We start from the raw sequence: 21,415 nt of genomic DNA on the forward strand, positions 1-21,415 counted from the left end.
AATGTAATTTTACCAGGTTTTTATCCAAATAAAAAGTAAGTGTCTTTTCAATAAGAAAACTCCGGGCTCTCCTACTTTTCATAACACATGTCATCCTCTCATTGATGAATTTACTTCTTCAGTCTTTATATTGCTTGTGTAGCAATTTATGAAAGAAAGACTTTCATAACTAGAGCCTTTTTTTTTTTTTTGATTAAAAATATCCTGTGGCATTGAAGTCAGAGCATCTTTCCCATCTCTCCTTTCAAACCTTTCTCCATCCTTGATGGTAACTGCCTAATTGCACCCATTCTTTATTTATCCCTCTGTGTCTTCTGAGCAGTTCCCCAGGTGGTTAGAAATGTTATTTGAAAGACACAGATACAGATGCATGTTATACAATTAATAGGCCTTCACTAAGTGGAACCAATAGACCATTAAAATGAATCTGTGCTGTCCAAGCTCTCTCTGTCTTTCTCTCTCTCCAGCAATAACCTGACCCAAAGGCTAAAGTGATATGAAAATCTGTCTCTTCAATCCCGCCTCTGTTTTAAGTGCCAGAGAAAAACAGGGCACTGATAATGATTTTCTGCTCTCAACAAATGTGCAAATCCTTCCATCCCAAGTCTGCCTCCTATTGAGGCTGCTGAATCAGGAATTGCACCATTTACAATAGAAAATGGAATAATTTGCCTATTCCAAGCTGGAGAGAGGTAGTGTCTTGCAATAAATGGCCTGGCTGTATAAATAATAAAGTAAAAATGGGCCTGAAGCTGTCAGGATTTTTGTTTGCAGGAAATAGGGTAACACTAAGCACTTTCTGGCTGTGTTTCCCAGCTAGAGTCCAAGGGCTATTTAGTTAGTAACAGCAATAATGGAAATGGCTTCATGTCAAGATGGAGCCACAAGTACCAGGCAGAAAGAGAGCAACAAATATTAGAAGATATCAACTACCAGCATGCTTTGATTGCAACCGGTGGCTCTGGGAAAATGGAGCATGCTGGGAGCTTTCGCAGTGAGAGAACCAGCTATCAGAAGACCTCAGTGGCCAGTAACAACTCACATCCCCTGCACTCCTGAACTACCTGCCCAGAAAGGTGAGAAAGAATAATTTATGAGCACTGGAGGCCTGATCTGTTAACACATTATTATCTTTGCCAGCTAGAGTAATTACTGACCTGACTATATTATGGATATGCATTCAGAGTACACATTCCTGGGGCGATTACAGAAAGTACAGTCAGGTTTCAGGTTGCCAAAGTGACCAGTCCACTCTTGCACATGACCTGGGGGCAGAAAGGAAGGTATGCTGTACTTTCTGGCTGAGATGTTAAGATGCAGGGGAGTTCTGCTTCACTGGGTGTTTCTCCATAAATGAGGCGGTAGTAAATCTTCAAACTTCCCTAATATCAGATTCTGCTCTCAAAGTAGTATTACTAGCAGTTTGCACTTAATGAGCACTCACTATGTGCATTTGCGAAAAGATTTACATGCTTCATCTCGTGCAATGCTCACAGCAACCTTCCAAGGCAGGCAAGTGGATAAGTGAAAAGTGAGGCTCAAGAGACCAAGTAACTGGCAAAGCAAGTTGGTAAATGTGGAATCAAGAGTTAGACCCAGTGTTGCCTGATTCCAGAACTTGAACTTAAACCACTATGCCCTATTGTCTCAAGTAATAATAATAAAACAACAAATAACAGTTGTAGCATCCTCAGCTAACGTTTATTGGGGGTACTTACTATGTGCTAAACATTGGGGAGAATGTTGGAATAAATCAGGATAGGATAACTACTGTAACAGAAACCCCCCAAATCTTTAGTATCTTAACAGAATTAAAAAAAAAAAATTTCCCCTACAATATATCACAATGCAGTGGGGTAAGCTGAAGGTAGGTATGTGTTGGAGCCAAGGGGTTGTGCTCCATGTGGTCATTCAGGAAGCCAGGCTTCTTTCTGGTGTATGTTCAGCATATGGATTTCAAAGTTACCATGAAAGAAAGAGAGATCTTGAGAAAAGCTTAATACCTGCTCTTAACTCCCTTAGCCCAGAAATGACACCATCATTGGGCTCACATTCTAGTGTCAAACATGGCCCACCTAGGGCCATACGTTGCTGTAAAACATATTTCCGACTGTGCCCAGGAGGGGTAAACCGTTTGGTGAGCATCTAAATAGTTTATCTTTGACATGGTATTTTACATGTATTAGCTCAGTCTTTTCACCAACTTCAGGGAGGTTTTAATTGTAATACAAATGAGAAAACAGATCCAGGGAGGTTCTACTTTTTCAGGATCACACAGCTAGAAGGTATTAGATGAAGGTGGAATTTTTGGGGGAAAATCACTGATTTTCTTATGCAATGAAAATCAAAGTTTGTTTAAAAGAAAGGGAAGAAACCTTTATCTTACGTTCGTTGATAGGAATCATCACCAGCGTTATCCTCAGCAGTTACTCCCTATCTCCAATAGCTTGTTCTCCAGTTCTACCCACCGACTGTAGTTCCCTGAATGAGCTTTGTTCTTTCTCATCACTGTGTATTTGCATGAGCTGCTGTTCTTTTCTCTTGATTTGGATGCCTCTGACATACCCTTCACATCTACATGTCTACTCAACAGAGAAAAACAAATACTGTATGATGTCATTTATATGTGGAGTCTAAAATACAACAAACTGGTGACTATAACAAAAAATAAACCAATTTGCAGATATAGAGAACTAGTGGATGCTAATGGGAAGAGGGAGGAGGGGCGATATAGAGTTAAGGGATTCAGTTCAGTTCATTTCAGTTCAGTCGCTCAGTCATGTCCAACTCTTTGCAACCCCATGAATTGCAGCACGCCAGGCCTCCCTGTCCATCACCAACTCCCGGAGTTCACTCAGACTCACGTCCATTGAGTCAGTGATGCCATCCAGCCATCTCATCCTCTGTCGTCCCCTTCTCCTCCTGCCCCCAATCCCTCCCAGCATCAGAGTCTTTTCCAATGAGTCAACTCTTTGCAGGAGGTGGCCAAAGTACTGGAGTTTCAGCTTTAGCATCATTCCCTCCAAAGAAATCCCAGGGCTGATCTCCCTCAGAATGAACTGGTTGGATCTCCTTGGGGTCCAAAGGACTCTCAAGAGTCTTCTCCAACACCACAGTTCAAAAGCATCAATTTGGCAAAGTAGTATATGGCCTCAGGATAGACTGAAGCACAGATGTTGCTAGAAGACCCCTTGTTGGGACCTCAGGAAGATTTAAGGTGTTGCTGGAGTAGAGGCTCACAGCAAGACAAAAAGGCCTTTACGAAGGTTAAGGGATGCTATAGAAAGAAAGGACTCTCAAGAGTCTTCTCCAACACCACAGTTCAAAAGCATCAATTCTTCGGCGCTCAGCCTTCTTCACAGTCCAACTCTCACATCCATACATGACCACAGGAAAAACCATAGCCTTGACTAGACGGACTTTTGTTGGCAAAGTAATGTCTCTGCTTTTGAATATGCTATCTAGGTTGGTCGTAACTTTCCTTCCAAGGAGTAAGCGTCTTTTAATTTCATGGCTGCAGTCACCATCTACAGTGATTTTGGAGCCCCCCCCAAAATAAAGTCTGATACTGTTTCCCCATCTATTTCCTATGAAGTGATGGGACCGGATGCCATGATCTTCATTTTCTGAATGTTGAGCTTTAAGCCAACTTTTTCACTCTCCACTTTCACTTTCATCAAGAGGCCCTTTAGTTCCTCTTCACTTTCTGCCATAAGGGTGGTGTCATCTGCATATCTGAGGTGATTGATATTTCTCCCGGCAATCTTGATTCCAGCTTGTGCTTCTTCCAGCCCAGTGTTTCTCATGATGTACTCTGCATATAAGTTAAATAAGCAGGGTGACAATAAACAGCCTTGACGTACTCCTTTTCCTATTTGGAACCAGTCTGTTGTTCCATGTCCAGTTCTAACTGTTGCTTCCTGACCTGCATACAGATTTCTCAAGAGGCAGATCAGGTGTTCTGGTATTCCCATCTCTTTCAGAATTTTCCACAGTTTATTGTAATCCACACAGTCAAAGGCTTTGGCATAGTCAATAAAGCAGAAATAGATGTTTTTCTGGAACTCGCTTGCTTTTTCCATGATCCAGTGGATGTTGGCAATTTGATCTCTGGTTCCTCTGCCTTTTCTAAAACCAGCTTGAACATCAGGAAGTTCACGGTTCACGTATTGCTGAGGCCTGGCTTGGAGAATTTTGAGCATTACTTTAGAGGTACAAACTACTATGCATAAATAAGCTACAAGAATATATTGTGTAACACGAGGAATATAACCAATATTTTATAATAACTAAAAGCAGAGTATAACCTTTAAAATTTGTGAATCACTATATTGTACAACTGTAACTTATATTGTATATCAACTGTACTTGGGCTTCCCAGGTGGCGCTAGTGGTAAAGAATCTGCCTGTCAATGAAGGAGATGCAAGAGACATGGGTTTGATCCCTGGGTTGGAAAGATCCCCTGAAGTTTGAAACGGTACCCCACTCCAGTATTCTTGCCTGGAAAATTCCATGGACAGAGGAGCCTGGGAGGCTACAGTCCATGGGGCCACAAAACAGTTGGACACAACTGAGCAACTGAGTATATCAATTACCCTTAAATGTAAATAACAAAAAATATTCAGATAGACACAAGAAATCCATCCAATGCATGATGGATTGCATGGGATAAAGCAGGAGGATATAAAGATTCCCTTTTTGAATAATACAAGAAGACAACCAAATAGGTAAATGGTTTGAGTAGACATTTTATGAAAAGGATGTAAGAATGGCCAATGATACATGAAAATACTTGACATCATAAAACATGAGGAAAATGCAAATTAAAATGACAGAATACTTCTATGTACCCACTTGAATGGTTAAGTTGAAAGAGACTTAAACACCAAATTCTGGTTGGCAAAAGAGTAGAGTAACCAGAACTTTCAGACAGTGCTGGTAAGAACATACAATGGTATAACTATCTTGAAAAGCACTAATAATGAGAAAACAGAATGAGAAATTAAGGAAACAATTCCATTCACCATTGCAACGGAAAGAATAAAATACTTAGGAATATATCTACCTAAAGAAACTAAAGACCTATATATAGAAAACTATAAAACACTGGTGAAAGAAATCAAAGAGGACACTAACAGATGGAGAAATATACCATGTTCATGGATTGGAAGACTCAATATAGTGAAAATGAGTATACTACCCAAAGCAATCTATAGATTCAATGCAATCCCTATCAAGCTACCAACAGCATTCTTCACAGAGCTAGAACAAATAATTTCACAATTTGTATGGAAATACAAAAAACCTCGAATAGCCAAAGCGATCTTGAGAAAGAAGAATGGAACTGGAGGAATCAACCTACCTGACTTCAGGCTCTACTACAAAGCCACAGTTATCAAGACAGTATGGTACTGGCACAAAGACAGAAATATAGATCAATGGAACAAAATAGAAAGCCCAGAGATAAATCCACGCACATATGGACACCTTATCTTTGACAAAGGAGGCAAGAATATACAATGGATTAGAGACAATCTCTTTAACAAGTGGTGCTGGGAACTCTGGTCAACCCCTTGTAAAAGAATGAAACTAGAACACTTTCTAACACCATACACAAAAATAAACTCAAAATGGATTAAAGATCTCAATGTAAGACCAGAAACTATAAAACTCCTAGAGGAGAACATAGGCAAAACACTCTCTGACATACATCACAGCAGGATCCTCTATGACCCACCTCCCAGAATATTGGAAATAAAAGCAAAAATAAACAAATGGGACCTAATTAACCTTAAAAGCTTCTGCACATCAAAGGAAACTATTAGCAAGGTGAAAAGACAGCCTTCAGAATGGGAGAAGATAATAGCAAATGAAGCAACTGACAAACAACTAATCTCGAGAATATACAAGCAACTCCTACAGCTCAACTCCAGAAAAATAAATGCCCCAATCAAAAAATGGGCCAAAGAACTAAACAGACATTTCTCCAAAGAAGACATACAGATGGCTCACAAACACATGAAAAGATGCTCAACATCACTCATTATCAGAGAAATGCAAATCAAAACCACTATGAGGTACCATTTCACACCAGTCAGAATGGCTGCGATCCAAAAGTCTACAAGTAATAAATGCTGGAGAGGGTGTGGAGAAAAGGGAACCCTCTTCCACTGTTGGTGGGAATGCAAACTAGTACAGCCACTATGGAGAACAGTGTGGAGATTCCTTAAAAAACTGGACATAGACCTGCCTTATGATCCAGCAATCCCACTGCTGGGCATACACACTGAGGAAACCAGAAGGGAAAGAGACACGTGTACCCCAATGTTCATCGCAGCACTGTTTATAATAGCCAGGACATGGAAGCAACCTAGATGTCCATCAGCAGATGAATGGATAAGAAAGCAGTGGTACATATACACAATGGAGTACTACTCAGCCATTAAAAAGAATACATTTGAATCAGTTCTAATGAGGTGGATGAAACTGGAGCCTATTATACAGAGTGAAGTAAGCCAGAAAGAAAAACACCAATACAGTATACTAACGCATATATATGGAATTTAGAAAGATGGTAACAATAACCCTGTGTACGAGACAGCAAAAGAGACACTGATGTATAGAACAGTCTTATGGACTCTGTGGGAGAGGGAGAGGGTGGGAAGATTTGGGAGAATGGCATTGAAACATGTAAAATATCATGTATGAAACGAGTTGCCAGTCCAGGTTCGATACACGATACTGGATGCTTGGGGCTGGTGCACTGGGACAACCCAGAGGGATGGAATGGGGAGGGAGGAGGGAGGAGGGTTCAGGATGGGGAACACATGTATACCTGTGGCGGATTCATTTTGATATTTGGCAAAACTAATACAATTATGTAAAGTTTAAAAATAAAATTAAATTAAAAAAAAAAAAAAAGAAAAGCACCTTGGAAATTTCTTTTAGAATCAGACATATTGTTAATATAGACCCAGAGATTCCAATTCTAGATATTTCAGTTCAGTTCAGTTTAGTCGCTCAGTCGTGTCCGACTCTTTGCGACCCCATGAAATGCAGCACGCCAGGCCTCCCTGTCCATCACCAACTCCCGGAGTTCACTCAGACTCACGTCCATCGAGTCGGTGATGCCATCCAGCCATCTCATCCTCTGTCGTCCCCTTCTCCTCCTGCCCACAATCCCTCTCAGCATCAGAGTCTTTTCCAATGAGTCAACTCTTCACATGAGGTGGCCAAAGTACTGGAGTTTCAGCTTTAGCATCATTCCATCCAAAGAACGCACAGGGCTGATCTCCTTCTGAAAGAACTGGTTGGATCTCCTTGCAGTCCAAGGGACTCTCAAGAGTCTTATCCAACACCACACTTCAAAAGCATCAATTCTTCGGTGCTCAGCTTTCTTCACAGTCCAACTCTCACATCCATACATGACCACAGGAAAAACCATAGCCTTGACTAGACGAACCTTTGTTGGCAAAGTAATGTCTCTGCTTTTGAATATGCTATCTAGGTTGGTCATAACTTTCCTTCAAAGGAGTAAGCGTCTTTTAATTTCATGGCTGCAGTCACCATCTGCAGTGATTTTGGAGCCCCCCAAAATAAAGTTTGACACTGTTTCCACTGTTTCCCCATCTATTTCCCACAAAGTGATGGGACCGGATGCCATGATCTTCGTTTTCTGAATGTTGAGCTTTAAGCCAACTTTTTCACTCTCCTCTTTCACTTTCATCAAGAGGCTTTTTAGTTCCTTTTCACTTTCTGCCATAAGGGTGGTGTCATCTGCATATCTGAGGTTATTGATATTTCTCCCGGCAATCTTGATTCCAGCTTGTGCGTCTTCCAGCCCAGCGTTTCTCATGATGTACTCTGCATATAAGTTAGCAGGGTGACAATATACAGCCTTGACGTACTCCTTTTCCTATTTGGAACCAGTCTGTTGTTCCATGTCCAGTTCTAACTGTTGCTTCCTGACCTGCATATATGTTTTTCAAGAGGCAGGTCAGGTGGTCTGGTATTCCCATCTCTTTCAGAATTTTCCACAGTTTATTGTAATCCACACAGTCAAAGGCTTTGGCGTAGTCATTCTAGCCAGACCTCTCAAATAACCCAAATGTCCCTCAATGGGAAAATGAATAAATAATAGTATATCCATTTAATGAAATATTCCTCAGGAATGAAAATAAATAAATTACTATATACCAAATAGCATGGATGAATCTCAGAAGAATTATTCTGAGTGAAACAAGCCAGACACAAAGATTCAGGCTATATGATTACCCTTACAGAACATTTTAGAATGGGCAAAACCAATCTCTAGCGACAGAAAGCAGACCATGGTTGCCTGAGGCCAGAGGTTAAGAGCGAATGGCTGTAAATGGGCTTGAGTGAGAATTTTGGAGGGATGGAAATACTCCATTTCTTGATTGTGATAATGGTTTAATGGTTACATGGCTGCATGTATCTGTGGCAACATCAAAGTATATTTTGGGTAGCAGAAACAGCAGAAGTTCATTACCCAGAATCTTCTTGACTCAAGCAGCCAGGGCCATTTGTTGATTGCAAAATTTGTATCTTCCTGCACTAAGGCCTTTCATAATGCAGTTCCCTCTGCCAGGAATGTCCAATCTTATTTCTTTGGATGAAGTTCCACCAACCTTACATTGCATCTTTTCAATGATGCCTATTTAATTTGATTGTGAGTTGTCTTGCTCTGAACCTTATAATCAATTTTTTTCTCTGAGGCCTTTTTCTCCACCTGCCTTATGTTACAGATATTTGTGCCCCTTATCTTATTCTCTAATGATCTGTAAACTCCCCAAGGGCAAGGACTCTTGTACCTCCAAGTGTATATTGCCCGAGAATGCATCTGAGTGTGTTTGCTATTGGCTTGCTGACATAAATTAATTGCTTTTAATTAATTGTTTTATAATTCTTAGAGATAACTGTCACTTGTTTTCACATGAAGATTCATTTGAAAGAGATCCAGTATTTTTCACTGTTGTTGATACCAGGTGTTCACAATGGAATCAGGAGGATTTGCCCTTGGATTAGATTTTAAAATTGAAACTGGTGCATGTGAGTCGAGCCCAGAAGGATATATGACAACTTTATAGAGACATATGGCAGTTGGTTCACAAAATGAAAGGGTTGCCAGTGTAAAACTGTTATTTGTTCTGGGGAACTTCTAAAGCAAAGGAAATTTCGCTTTTGTAAAACCATGAGAGCTGATAGATGGTAATTATTTTCTGCTTGGCTGCAATTATGAGTTCATCACATAATATAGTTATTAATGATTGTGCTATGTTAATTGGAGAAACAGGTATGTTAAGAATACCTATGAGATTTTAATACTGGTAATGTGTATGAATCTTTAACTTTATGGAAAATGGTGTGAAACATTATTTTTCAATGCCATGGCTTTTATCCTCAAAGCACAAGAATTTGAGTAGTGTATTGATAGCCTTATCAACACAGAGAATCAACTAATTAGTAGTGTTTTACACAATCTGTTCCAAGAAATGTAAACCATGAGATTGAAAAGATGCAAATGCTGCAACCTGTGGTTACAGAGGACAGAAAACTACCCCTATTGCTCGCTTCAAGTGTTCCCTGGCCATGATTCTCTTGGTTGTGACGTTGCTAGAAGGTATTTCTGTGTACCAGTTAGATGTAGACACAGATTTAAAATTTGGAGTTATGATGATAGAACCCAGAGTTTTTCTGAGTTTATCAGGCCTGTGTGTACTTCTCAGCATCTATTTCTTAATTGTGTTTAGGGACACCACATTCGACCCCTGGAGAATGGATAAGGATACCTGGAGAGCACAGTCCTGGCAGCTTCCCCATCTTTTCTAATTCACTTATGTTTAGTGCTTTCCACTAGCATTCTGGTGAGGGTCCTGAGGTAATCATCATCATGAAAATAGCTGACATTTGTTGAGTACCACTTTACATACAATCCTAAGAGAGATATCATTATTATCCCCATTTCACAGATGAGCAAATTGAGACTTGGGTTAAGTAAACTTGCCCAAGCTTACATACTAGTAGCTGTTGGGATTTGAGCTATAAATATTCCCTTATTTTGGGATTATTTAAAAAAAATGTAGTCTTTCATTGCTGTGATTATAAATGAATTAGAAAGAGCTGAATGTACTATTACAGAGTAATCAAACTATACTTATAAACATATACTCTGTTCTAAATAGATTTTTGCTCATGATGGGCAAGTGAATTCCTATATGGCCAAAGGGGAAAGTGCTGTTCTTTATTTCTGTCTTGAAATTAAAGTTATAGCCTTTTTGAACTGCGTTTATATACAAATATAATCCATATATTTGCACTCTTAGTCTTGGGCTTGAAAATCTAGTTTTAATGAAAATCTGTCAATGTATGGTTAATAGATTCAAGTACATACACCCCATCCCTAGAATGTGCAAGGTTATGATTTTACATATTTGTCATAAATGGCTGCAGCATCCATATATTACTGGAGTGAGCTTTTCTAATAGGGATAAATGTACTGCACTGTGGACTCTCAAGATGGCAAGATACACAACTCATGTTTAGTGAAGCAGGGGGAAATGTATTATCCTCTGCCATGCTGTGACATGCATATATTGCATTCGCACTTCATGAGGGCACTAAATCCAGGGAGATCAAAAGAAAATACAGAGACAGATTTCCACTGCTGGCTCTTACAGTGCTTTCTGTTGGCTCCATGCTATTTGCACAGGGTGCAGAAGGCTCAACTGCTTCCTCAAAAGATAAATTTTGTTAAAACATGATATACATTTTTTTCTCCTGCAAGTTGCATTTCCCTAAATTGGCTCAAAATTCAGGGATATTTTAAATAAATGATAACTCAAGGGAAAGAGTTCTACTCCAGTTTAATAATAATGGAGTGTGGAATACAGTTTTAAAAAGTTACGTACACATTAGCAAAATAACTGAAGTTCAAATTTTTATTTCCTAAAGACATAGTTTTCATAAAACTTGCTTTGAAGAATTGCTTTTGTCTGGCAAATTTTCCTCCATCGTTTTTGTGATTGCTCTTTACAAATGAAACTACAGGTGCCCCAGGTTAATGAATAAATCCTAAGAGCAGATAGTGTTCATTTTCTTTTTTAGGATAGCAAAAGGAAAAAAAGCATAACTTTGGGGAGAGATTTTGTAAGAGTTATAATTTTTGATTCTTATTTTCTGCAAGAAAATAGACTGTTAGACTGTTCAAACTGGTGACATTGTGGGGCAGTGTAGGGGGTCCAGGGGCTCATAGAAAGTATTCAGCAGGCCCCCTTTGCCCCATATCCCAATCTGAGCCTGGTGTCAGAACTGTGTCACTGAACTGGAGAGATCAAACAGTCTGATCACCCACCTCTGTGGAAATAGAAGTATGAAGAAAGGAGTTGAACTGCTTATTTAACCCCCTTGGTAATACTAAACAGATTTCAGGTTAGCATTAAATCAACGATTGGAACCAGACATCTTGAATTCTGGGTATTGCAGATTTCCTGCTTGCACTTCTGAAACAGAGCGATAGCACTATATTGTAAACGAGACTTCTGCATTTGCACAGGAAACTTGACAGCAGCTTTGGTCTGAAGAAGAATAAAACTGAGATTTAGAGTCGATCAGGATCAGTCATGATCAAGTTCAGTTGGCACGATAGCGTTCTCTCTCATATTTTGAAGGCTACAGGTTGGGACTCCACTGCTGTGGGGGCTCTCTGAAATTGTTAGAGACCCAGGTTCTCTCTTACTCATGGCTTTTCTTAGGATGGCTCTACACGATTATTGGGACTCTAGCTAATATGGAGGAAGAGATTAAAAAGCAGATAAGGACTATAATTTCCTAAAACCTGCCTCACGCAACTTTTCTTTACATCTCATTGTCCCAAACTTAATTCCATGCCCACACTTAGCTGCAAAGAAAGTTGGGAAACAGTTTTATCTCTGGGAGTCAGCACCCAGTTAAGAATCAAGTGCTCCGTTACCCACCAAGTGGGAAGAAAGGATATTGAGGTGGGTAACCTCAGTGAGATTAAATAATTGCTTAGGATCACACAGTTTTCTAATGATAGAGATTAGAAGTAGGTCTCCTGATGGTGCAGTGCTTTTTGAATCAGAGAAAATGGACTTCTAAGCATATATGGAGATGATTTATGTATAGAGCGAAATGAGACTAAAGACCATTATGATTTTAAAATTTGGTTTAAGAATTCTTCCACGTGTTTCTTTTTGCCTTTTATAACATGATCCCTATTAGTTTTATTCTCACTAGTTAAAAAGATAGAAAAAAAAAATCTTAGAATGTAGAGATGATAGCTAAATTTCCCAACCAGCAACACTGATGAGGCAGTGGGGGAGAGAGAGTCACTTTACTTGTGACCTCTGATCTCAGTGCATGGTCTGGACAGCATTTAGGTTCTCTGGTCATCTCTCTCCACCACTCTCTGAGATGCTGTTTCACACCATCTCCTGCTCCCTAGCATCTGATACCCTTTCCCTTCACTTTAAGTTGATGGCCTTGTCTGTTACTTCACTGTGAGAATAAAGGCAAACGCAAGAGAGCTTCTGTCTGTTCTCACTCTCACCAGTGCCCTTGTCCCTGGATCTATGTCCTTGGCCTCCTTTTGTTGCAGTAGATTAACAGTTCTGTTTCTTTCAATGCCCACTGATGCACTAGACCCCACCCCATCTTTCCTCCTCAGGCACTCTGCTCCGATATTAGATGATCTTTCTCCAGCATCATTTTCCTCTTTTCTATAGGATCGTTCCCGTCAGCATTCAAAGATATTCTACAGTTTCCCTTGGCAAAGTCACTCACTCTAGACTGGATTTCACACCCCCTTTTGGGTAGTCTTTTTTTCTCCTTAAAAGAAGGTTTTATATTTTATTCTTATTCCTTGGTTCATAAAATTCAGGCTTTCATCTCCAATGCTTCACTGAAACCCTTCTTGTTGAGGATGGCAATGATTCCTATCTTGCCAGATCCCAGGGGGATTTCTCAATCATCAGCAGCCCTTGGCCCAGCCGTTCATGTCCTCCTTCTGGAAGCACATTTTCTACTTGGCTTGGGTAACTCTGCTCTTGCCTTATTTTCTCTGTTCTTGCCTTGGGAAAGCAATGACCGTGTCTTCCCATTCTTCATGGCTGGCTCCTTCTCTCCTTGACCTTAAAAATTTGAGGAGTGCTCCTGGGCTCAGTCCCTTGGTTGTCTCCTCTATTTTTCTGTGTTCTCTCCTTAGTGATCTCAGTCACTATCATGGCTTTAAATATCTATATTTAGGTGGTTCTGAATTCATATTTTCAGCCTTTTACTTTTCTCTGGGCTCCAGATGTGTATGTCTGACTCTCTTTTCAACATCTCCACTTGGATGTCTACAAAGCAATTTCAAATTTAACAGCTTCAAAATAGAATTCTTGATTTTCTTTTCCCCAACTGTTCTTACTCTCATTTTCATAAATGGCACTGCCATTCACTCAGCACGTGCTAAGTTGCTTCAGTTGTGTGTGACTCACTGTGACTCTATGGACTGTAGCCCACTGGGGTCCTCTGTCTATGGGATTCTCCAGGCAAGAATACTGGAGTGGGTTTGCCATGCCCTCCTCCAGGGGATCTTCCTGACCCAGGGAAGGAACCCACGTCTCTTATTTCTCCTGCATTGTTCAGATCAAATACTGGGAGTTATCCTTGATGTCTATCTAGCCCACAGACCTCACATTTATCAGAAAATCTCACTTTATCAGAAAATCATCTTCAACCTCAAAATAGAACTAGAATATAATCAGTTCATCATGTTCACTATCACTTTCCTAGTCCAAGACTGCCATTCAGACTCCCGATTGGTTTCTCTGCTTCTCATCTTGCCCACTGCCAAGTCAACAGCACCAGGTAATCTGATTAAAAATGTAAATCAGGTCATGGAAGTGACTTTTCTGCTCAAAATTCTCTAGTGTATTTATTCAGTCAAAATGGAATTCCAGCTTCTTTCTTTAGTCTGCAAGGCTCTTTTCTATCCATGTAAGCTTATCTCCTGCTACTCTCAGCTCTACTCTTGGTATTCCTCAAAAATAGGGAGCTTGCTGCTCACTTAAGGGCCTTGACCATATTCTTTATTCCCTCTGCTTGGAGAGCTCTGTTCCCCAGACCTCTGTAAGGACTTTCCCTGGTTTCATGGAAGCCTTCATTCTGATATTACCTTCTCAGATGAGCCTACTGGATACATACTCCACCTTCACCTTGATCCCCTTACCCAGATTTATTCTAACTCACAGTGCTTATTACTACACAGCATCATGTTACACATACATAGGACTTTTTGGTTTCTATATTGTCTGTCTAGGATTCCTACAGTGTAAGTTCCATGGAGGCAGGGGCATTGACTTGCTTGTTCTTTATCCCCTGTGTCAAGAAAGGTTCAAGGTGATGAGTGTGTATGCATCCACTTGCATGTGTGTACTAAGTGAATAAATGACCCTGATGCTTTGGAGAGACTTCAGTTAGCTACCTAAAGAAAAATACAAATGTATTGTGTTTCTCTTTATTTCATCTATGCCAAGCTGCCTAATCCTCATGCTTCTCTTTCCAGAAGAACAGGTCAGTTTGCTTTGAGATCGAGAGTTGCTGGGAATCCAAGGTTGATCTGCCACCCCTCTACAAAGTTTGCATCCCAAAGATGGTGTCGTGGCCAGAAATAGATCCATTAGCTGCTGGAACACACGTTACACTTCACACTGAAAAACAGGGGCGGGGATTAGTTTCTGAATTGAGCGATTCACTGGCAAGTCCTGCTTGCAAAGGAATATGTGCAGATTTCATCTTTTCTGTCAAGCTCCTCTCTCTGTTTCAGAGAGGCATCCATTCCACACTTGTCAAGATGTATTTGGTTTGAAAATCATTCTCAGGATGTTCCGAGTTGCATCAAGGACACTGAGCAGGGAGCAACGTGGTGAAGCAGAAAAGGAGACCAAGGACCAGGAGAATTTGTGTCTAGCATCCGCTGAAAACCTTTTTTTTGTGCCCGTTACTGCGGCGCTCATTCCCCCACACCGTTACTCTCATGGGCGTGAAAGGCAATGTGCACACCTCTTAGCCTCAAGCAACTTTTGATGGATTTTGACTAGAGAACTTGAACTTGGGGGAATCCAACCATTTTTAAGGGGGACGTGAAAACAGCTGTTTAATACAAAAAAGTCTTTCTTGCCAGAGGGGAAAATATGTTTCCTAAGAGCATATAAGTGATCCTGGATATTAAGAGATTTGTTTCCTGTCTATTATGAATACCTTGACTACAGATAAGACGGATGATATTCATTAGTGTGTTTTACCCAGATTTTGTCAAACGATTAATGTCAGTCATTTTGTGTTTCTAATTGAAAAGAGTCTCTCTTTGAGGGCCCATGGATGTTTCACTTGAGATGTGCAGTGCCAGCTTTCACCTGTCATTCCATGATGGCTTTCATCGTTATAGGCAAAAATTTAAAAAATATTAAGTTTGCCTTTGGCAAAGGCCCAGTTCAGTATTCAGGCTCCACATATCCGAATACCTTTGTCCTCACTCTGGATGACTTGCTTATCAGTCCTGATTTGGTTCTGAACCTGACATTTCCTTTGTTCCTCCTCTTATTCCCTTCACGAAAACAAAATTTATCATGGCTAGATTTTAAGGAGCTCTAATTATCAAAACAATGCAAATATACCAGGGAATCAAATACAATTGACTGTATTATTTCCCCTGGATGTATTAGTAGGACTAAGGTGTCTCATTTGGAATTTTAGGCAAAAGATATTTTGGGACTAGGATAGAGGAAGAGTCCCTAGAACCCTGTCTTGGTGGCTACATCTTCTGCTCACCAATTAGATTGTCTGTGGGAATAATAATATAAATCAGGTCAGGTTCTGTTCAGCCATTTTTATTCTTCCAATTGCTCTTCAATCCATGTAGATTTTGTACCATATAGATTTGGTACAATCATGTTTGGCTCTTAAACATTTGATTAATTTCTTTCTCTTTCTTTCTTTCTTTCTTTTTTTTTTTTTTTACTTACAAACTTGATCTATGTCTTTGGAAAGTCAGTGAAAAATGTGTCTTTGCAAATTTGGCCAAAGTCTGTGACTCAACTGGAGAGAACTGTTAGCTTAGGAATAAATGCTTTATTATTTTTTAGAGAGCAAATACTCTTGGACAGAGAAAGTAACTCACCTGGAAGAATTTCAGTCAGATGAATGGCACATTCACTAAGGGAACAAACCCACCTAAGCATAAATCTACTATTTTTAGTGTTGGATCTGAAATTCTTCTTTTTCTCACTTTTTGGCCATGATCTCTGTTCAAATAGCCAGCTCTTCAAATCGTAGATCATTAGAAGCTTTCATATTGGACTTTTATCCCCATACTGAGGCTGGAAGGGGCTGAAGGCTAGAAACCAGTGTGTTTTAAGTTTCGCTGCATGGCCAATAGCAGGCTGATTTCTAACTGAACTAAATCCCTTTTGTCATTTATTTTTATGATAATAGTAAGATCTATGGACTTTTTGGAGGCTCTGGGATAAAAGAAAATATCATTTTTAACTTTTACTACACTTGCCACTTGGGAACATCTATTGTTCGTTTTCTCTTAAGAAATCACCTAAATAGATTAACTGCTCCATACGGCTTTGAAGAAATAGAAAATACTGATGGAAAAGTTGCTGGTGACCACAACAATACACTTGAGATTGCCATTTAGTTTATCCCTTTGTAATCCTCTGTTCCACCTCACTGAGGCTGGTAATGTGTAAGCCAAACCAGAGTCCCCGACCCTCATCAGAGGGATCACCCAGCTCACTGCGCCAACCTGGTTGTCTCCCTCAATCCCTGCTTCATGTGTATGCAATCTTTTCGTGGGCAGAGAGTGCCCCTGGGAGGCTCCTCATGTTTCTTTATTCTCTGAGGCAGGAAATGCAGATGTAGCATCAGTGCCTCTTCTGCCTTTTTTTGCTGGAAAGAACCTAGACATTTGCTGTTTGGGGCACCGTGGTCAGTTGCTACTAGCAAGTGGCCCAGGCACTTGGTGCTCAGAGTGTGGTCCCTGGACAAGCACCAGTAAGGAGGCTAGTCAGAAATAGTGAATCCAGGTTCCAACCCCAACCCAGTGAAGCAGAATCTGCATTTTACTAAGATCCCTGCTGATTCATATGCATGTAAGGTTTAAGCTTGAAAATCATATCCATAAATTGCTTCATTTATTTGCCTTCAGCTTCCAGAGTAGACTCTCAAAGGGCATGCCACAGGCATTATATCCTGACTTGTACCTCAGCCCTTGTGTTTTGAAATAGGAAAGCATAGCCTTGCTTCCCCATCTTCTGTCCCGGTCTGACAATGTAAACCTTTTGGCTTCACGTTTAGGTGTCCTTTGTACTTAATAGTTGATCTTTGGAAAAGAAATCAATATTTGCCCACAAGTCATTTCTTTTTGGGCCTGTTTCAAAAGAAAAAAAAGATTAACAAATATTCTAAGCATCTGCAGCAGCCTTTATAAAGCTGCAAATCTCTTAGGTCAGCAGAGAATCTATGATGACTACGAAAGTATACAAATACGGTTTGAAATGGTTTTGCAAATGCTCTTACCTAAGGCATACCTCTTTCTTCCTTCACTGAAGCAGCTAGCACAAAGACCCCTGGGGCAAGTCTTCAAAGGGGGCAATTCTCTGCAGAAAGAAGCTCTGTGGGATTTGCAACAAAGGATTTCTCAAGATCAACAGTGGCTTGCTGAACTGGGTGGGTTAGAGAATTGAAAAAAAGAAAAAAAAAATTAAGACACAATAGCTGTGGTTGGAGGGATGCCGTGGGACCAATAATGAGGTCCTTTGGAAGGAGAGGAATAAACCAGCAGTTTTCTGGAGATTGAGATAGGACGCTGTTGGAGTTGATGAAGTGGTTTTTCTTTCTTGTATTCTTGAAAATATTATGTTTTTTTTTTTCCCCATAGACATCAGCAAACACACAAAGTAGAATGCAGCAACAGTATATTGCTACAAAGTTTTGAAAGAGTTGACTAGCTCTTTTGATATTCTCAAGTAAATACAGTTTTGAAATTCAGCTGTTTTTGTGGATTCCCAGTTCAATTAACATAATTTACACACATAGGCCTAGACCCAATAGAATGACAGTATCAATTGTGCTTATTTAAGACTGAATTTCATAATGCTTATCAGTGTGACAACCTTCTCTGCTATCAATTTGGAAAAGAATTTAAGGTATTAGATTCTCGAAGGCTCTTTGGAAAACCAAAACCAAAGTAGGACTGTCTGTCAAGACACAACATATTGGAACAAGAATGTAGACGACAACACTGTAGAAGACATCAGGACCTCAACATATGGTTACGCACATTGTATACTGCACAACTCCAAAGGGCGACGCGTACATGGCTTTCATGAAGGTCATTTCCAGTTATAAAATGTGACGGCTCTGAATATTGTCATGTTCTCAGTATACTCTTCATGAACTTGAGTCTTATTCACTTTTGGTAATATTTAAAATTTTTCTAATTAACTTACAGCTATGTAGAATTTATGGAGTTGTCCCAAAAATTCTCTTTATATGTCCTGCTATTTGATGTATGGAAGGAATCTGACAAAATTAAAAGCTAGTGCTATGTTCCACTCCAGTACTCTTGCCTGGAAAATCCCATGGACGGAGGAGCCTGGTGGGCTGCAGTCCAAGGGGTCTCCGAGAGTTGGACACGACTGAAGCGACTTTGCAGCAGCAACAGCAGAGTTATGTTTATTTTTTTGTATAGGGGAATGCGCTGGAATGCTGCTTAGGAACCCTGTCTCAGAATTATGATTGTAAATTGGCATGCATATAAATAGACGAGTTCCAATGGCATTTATAATAAAACACTTTCCCAGTATAACTCATTGTCGTGTGGGCTAGAAGTGCAGGCTCTGGAGTCCACAGCTGGGGCAGATTCCTTCTTCCTTCACCAACATGTTCAATGATGTCCTCAACCTTCCTCATTCAAAGCATGGGGTGATTTAAGTATCTACATACTTCATTTGATGGCTATGAAGCCTTATATTGGGTTGGCCAAGAAGTTCATTCAGGTTTTTCTGTTACATCTTATGGAAAAACCTGAATGAAGTTTTTGGCCAACCTAATATGAGATGGTACATACAAACCACTAAAAATAGCATCTGGCGTAGAGTCTAAACATTAGGGACCTAATGTTCTCAAGTTTGTACTAAGCTCTTCCTAATTTTTCTGAAAGTTTTGGAGCTACCCACATTCACATTTAGCAGTATGATGGAAACACAAGAGGAAGAAAGGATTGTTTTCCGCTACACATTTGTATATACAAGTAGGTAATGCTATGAGGGAAAAGAGTAGCTCTTACTCTCTTCATTTCTGTACTTCTGGAGTCCAAGTTTGAAGTTTGGATCTTCCCTGGTGGCTCAGTTGGTAAAGAATCCACCTGCAATGCAGAAGACCCGGGTTTGATCCCTAGGAAGAGCCCCTGGAGAAGGAAATGGCAGCCCACTCCAGTATTTTTGCCTGGGAAATTCCACGGACGGAGGAGCCTGGCAGGCTACCATTCACAGAGTCACCAGAGTCGGACATGACTTAGCAACTAAACCACCAAGACAGATTTCACTGAAAGGTGTCTGAGCATTTGCTGGGTCAGTTGTTAAAACTGCCTCTTGCTTCTTTTCTTGATGACAGTGAAGGGGAGCGGGGGCTGTGACAGCCGTGAGTGCTTCACACCAAATTCGTCCAGTTGTCCTTAGCACATGGAGAAATCACACTGCCCTGCTCACATCAAACTTGAGTGATCCATGGGCTTGCTTTGGCTAATCAGGTGTGAGAGGGAGTGATGGTTGTGACTTTCAGGAAGTATCTTTAGTGCTGAATGCTTGATTCATTAAGCTCTTACTCCCTCCTTTAGTTATGTTTAAGCATGGACTCAGATGGAGTAGCCAGTAGTTTGGCTTGGATCCCTGAGAGGCTGTAAGAAGCAGAGGCCCCTGCTGACCTGTGATGGACACAGAGCGTGGGCCAGGTGGAAAGCTTTGTGGTCTAAAATCACTGAGGTTTTGGAGGTTGCTTGTTGCTTCCGTATAACTTGCTTACTCTGATTTTTTTTCAAGGAGCCCTGAAAGTGCATTATACTTTCCTGGCTCTGAGAGACACTCTTACAGGTATAGATTATGTTCTGATGATGGTCAGCTTGTGGCATTCCCTGTAGATACCAATTTTCTGGCTCTTTTAACATCAATATAGAGATTATGTAGTAAATTAACTAGTTTATATATTTTGAGCATTTAGTGACAAATAATATATATTCTTAAACAGTCACCCATTTTCTTAAAAATAAGCACAAAACCTTTAACAAATTCATCTTGTCTAGTTAGATCTAACGTTATTGAAGAGGAACTGAGGTAGAATGTTTCTGTCCTACCCACAAGTCTATTTATTTTTAAAGAACCCTGAATAATTTATCTGATTGAGGACAAAAAGTATGCAGAATTACTGACTATCTTAAGAGAAAATAGAAGAATATGAGAAATCCACACAGAGATTCTTTCCTACAAAATGGCATTGAACCAGCAATCAGACATAAAATTATTATTGATTTTTATCTATTATTTATAGTGTTGTGAGAAAGTGATATACGTGGAATGTAGCAATGATTGCTGTGTTTTGACGTCTATTCAACCCAGTTTAGAGAAAATATAAAAGTATTTCACAAAGAGCCTTTGAAAACTAGGAAGTGAAAAACGTGACTTCTAAGAGACTAATGGGTTTAGAAAAATGTTAATGAGATTAGACAATGAGTTTAAAACAAGATGTTCAATTACTTATTGAATAGAAACTTCGTATTTTATATATTTTTAAAATAATATTCTGTAGATGGTTGAAAGTTGTAAATAGATAAAAATCATGAATTTACAACAAATAATTTTCTGCTAAAATAAATTTGATTAGGAAAGTAAACAAAAATGAGGCAAGAAATTAATGTTTTTAAAAAACCAAACCAAAAATGTGAAAAAGAAGACAGGCACTTGATTTATCAGAAATTAAACTCTGTATTCCATAGGACATTTGAAATTCTTTTTTTTTTTTTTTTTTTTTTTTTTTTTTAATTTTATTTTATTTTAAACTTTACATAACTGTATTAGATTTGCCAAATATCAAAATGAATCCGCCACAGGTATACATGTGTTCCCCATCCTGAACCCTCCTCCCTCCTCCCTCCCCATTCCATCCCTCTGGGTCGTCCCAGTGCTTACTCACTGGTCATATAGGCTTGTACCCTATAGGAATTTGTTGCTAATGTAATAGCCGCCAAGTGCAACCCAAAGCATGTGAACTTTGCTATGCCCCTGTTACCCTGTACCCCATTACCAGGCAACAGTTACCGAGACCACT

At 39.8% G+C, this 21,415-nt stretch overlaps 2 protein-coding genes across 17 annotated transcripts in view; both read left to right on the forward strand.

Annotated features, from left to right (window-relative positions):
- SLC7A11 (solute carrier family 7 member 11) overlaps nucleotides 1–21,415 on the forward strand; it is a 553,887-nt gene that overhangs the window by 176,553 nt on the left and 355,919 nt on the right. The gene's annotated exons all lie outside the window — the stretch shown is intronic.
- Nucleotides 823–21,415, forward strand: part of LOC129630322 (uncharacterized) — a 51,088-nt gene continuing 30,495 nt past the window's right edge. The window contains exon 1 of the mRNA XM_055550857.1: nucleotides 823–1,076. Coding sequence (XP_055406832.1) covers nucleotides 977–1,076 — 100 coding nt within the window. The 5' untranslated portion in view covers nucleotides 823–976. The remainder of the gene's footprint in view (nucleotides 1,077–21,415) is intronic.

This window comes from Bubalus kerabau, chromosome 16 (assembly GCF_029407905.1).
Source record: "Bubalus kerabau isolate K-KA32 ecotype Philippines breed swamp buffalo chromosome 16, PCC_UOA_SB_1v2, whole genome shotgun sequence".
NCBI classification, from domain to species: domain Eukaryota; kingdom Metazoa; phylum Chordata; class Mammalia; order Artiodactyla; family Bovidae; genus Bubalus; species Bubalus kerabau.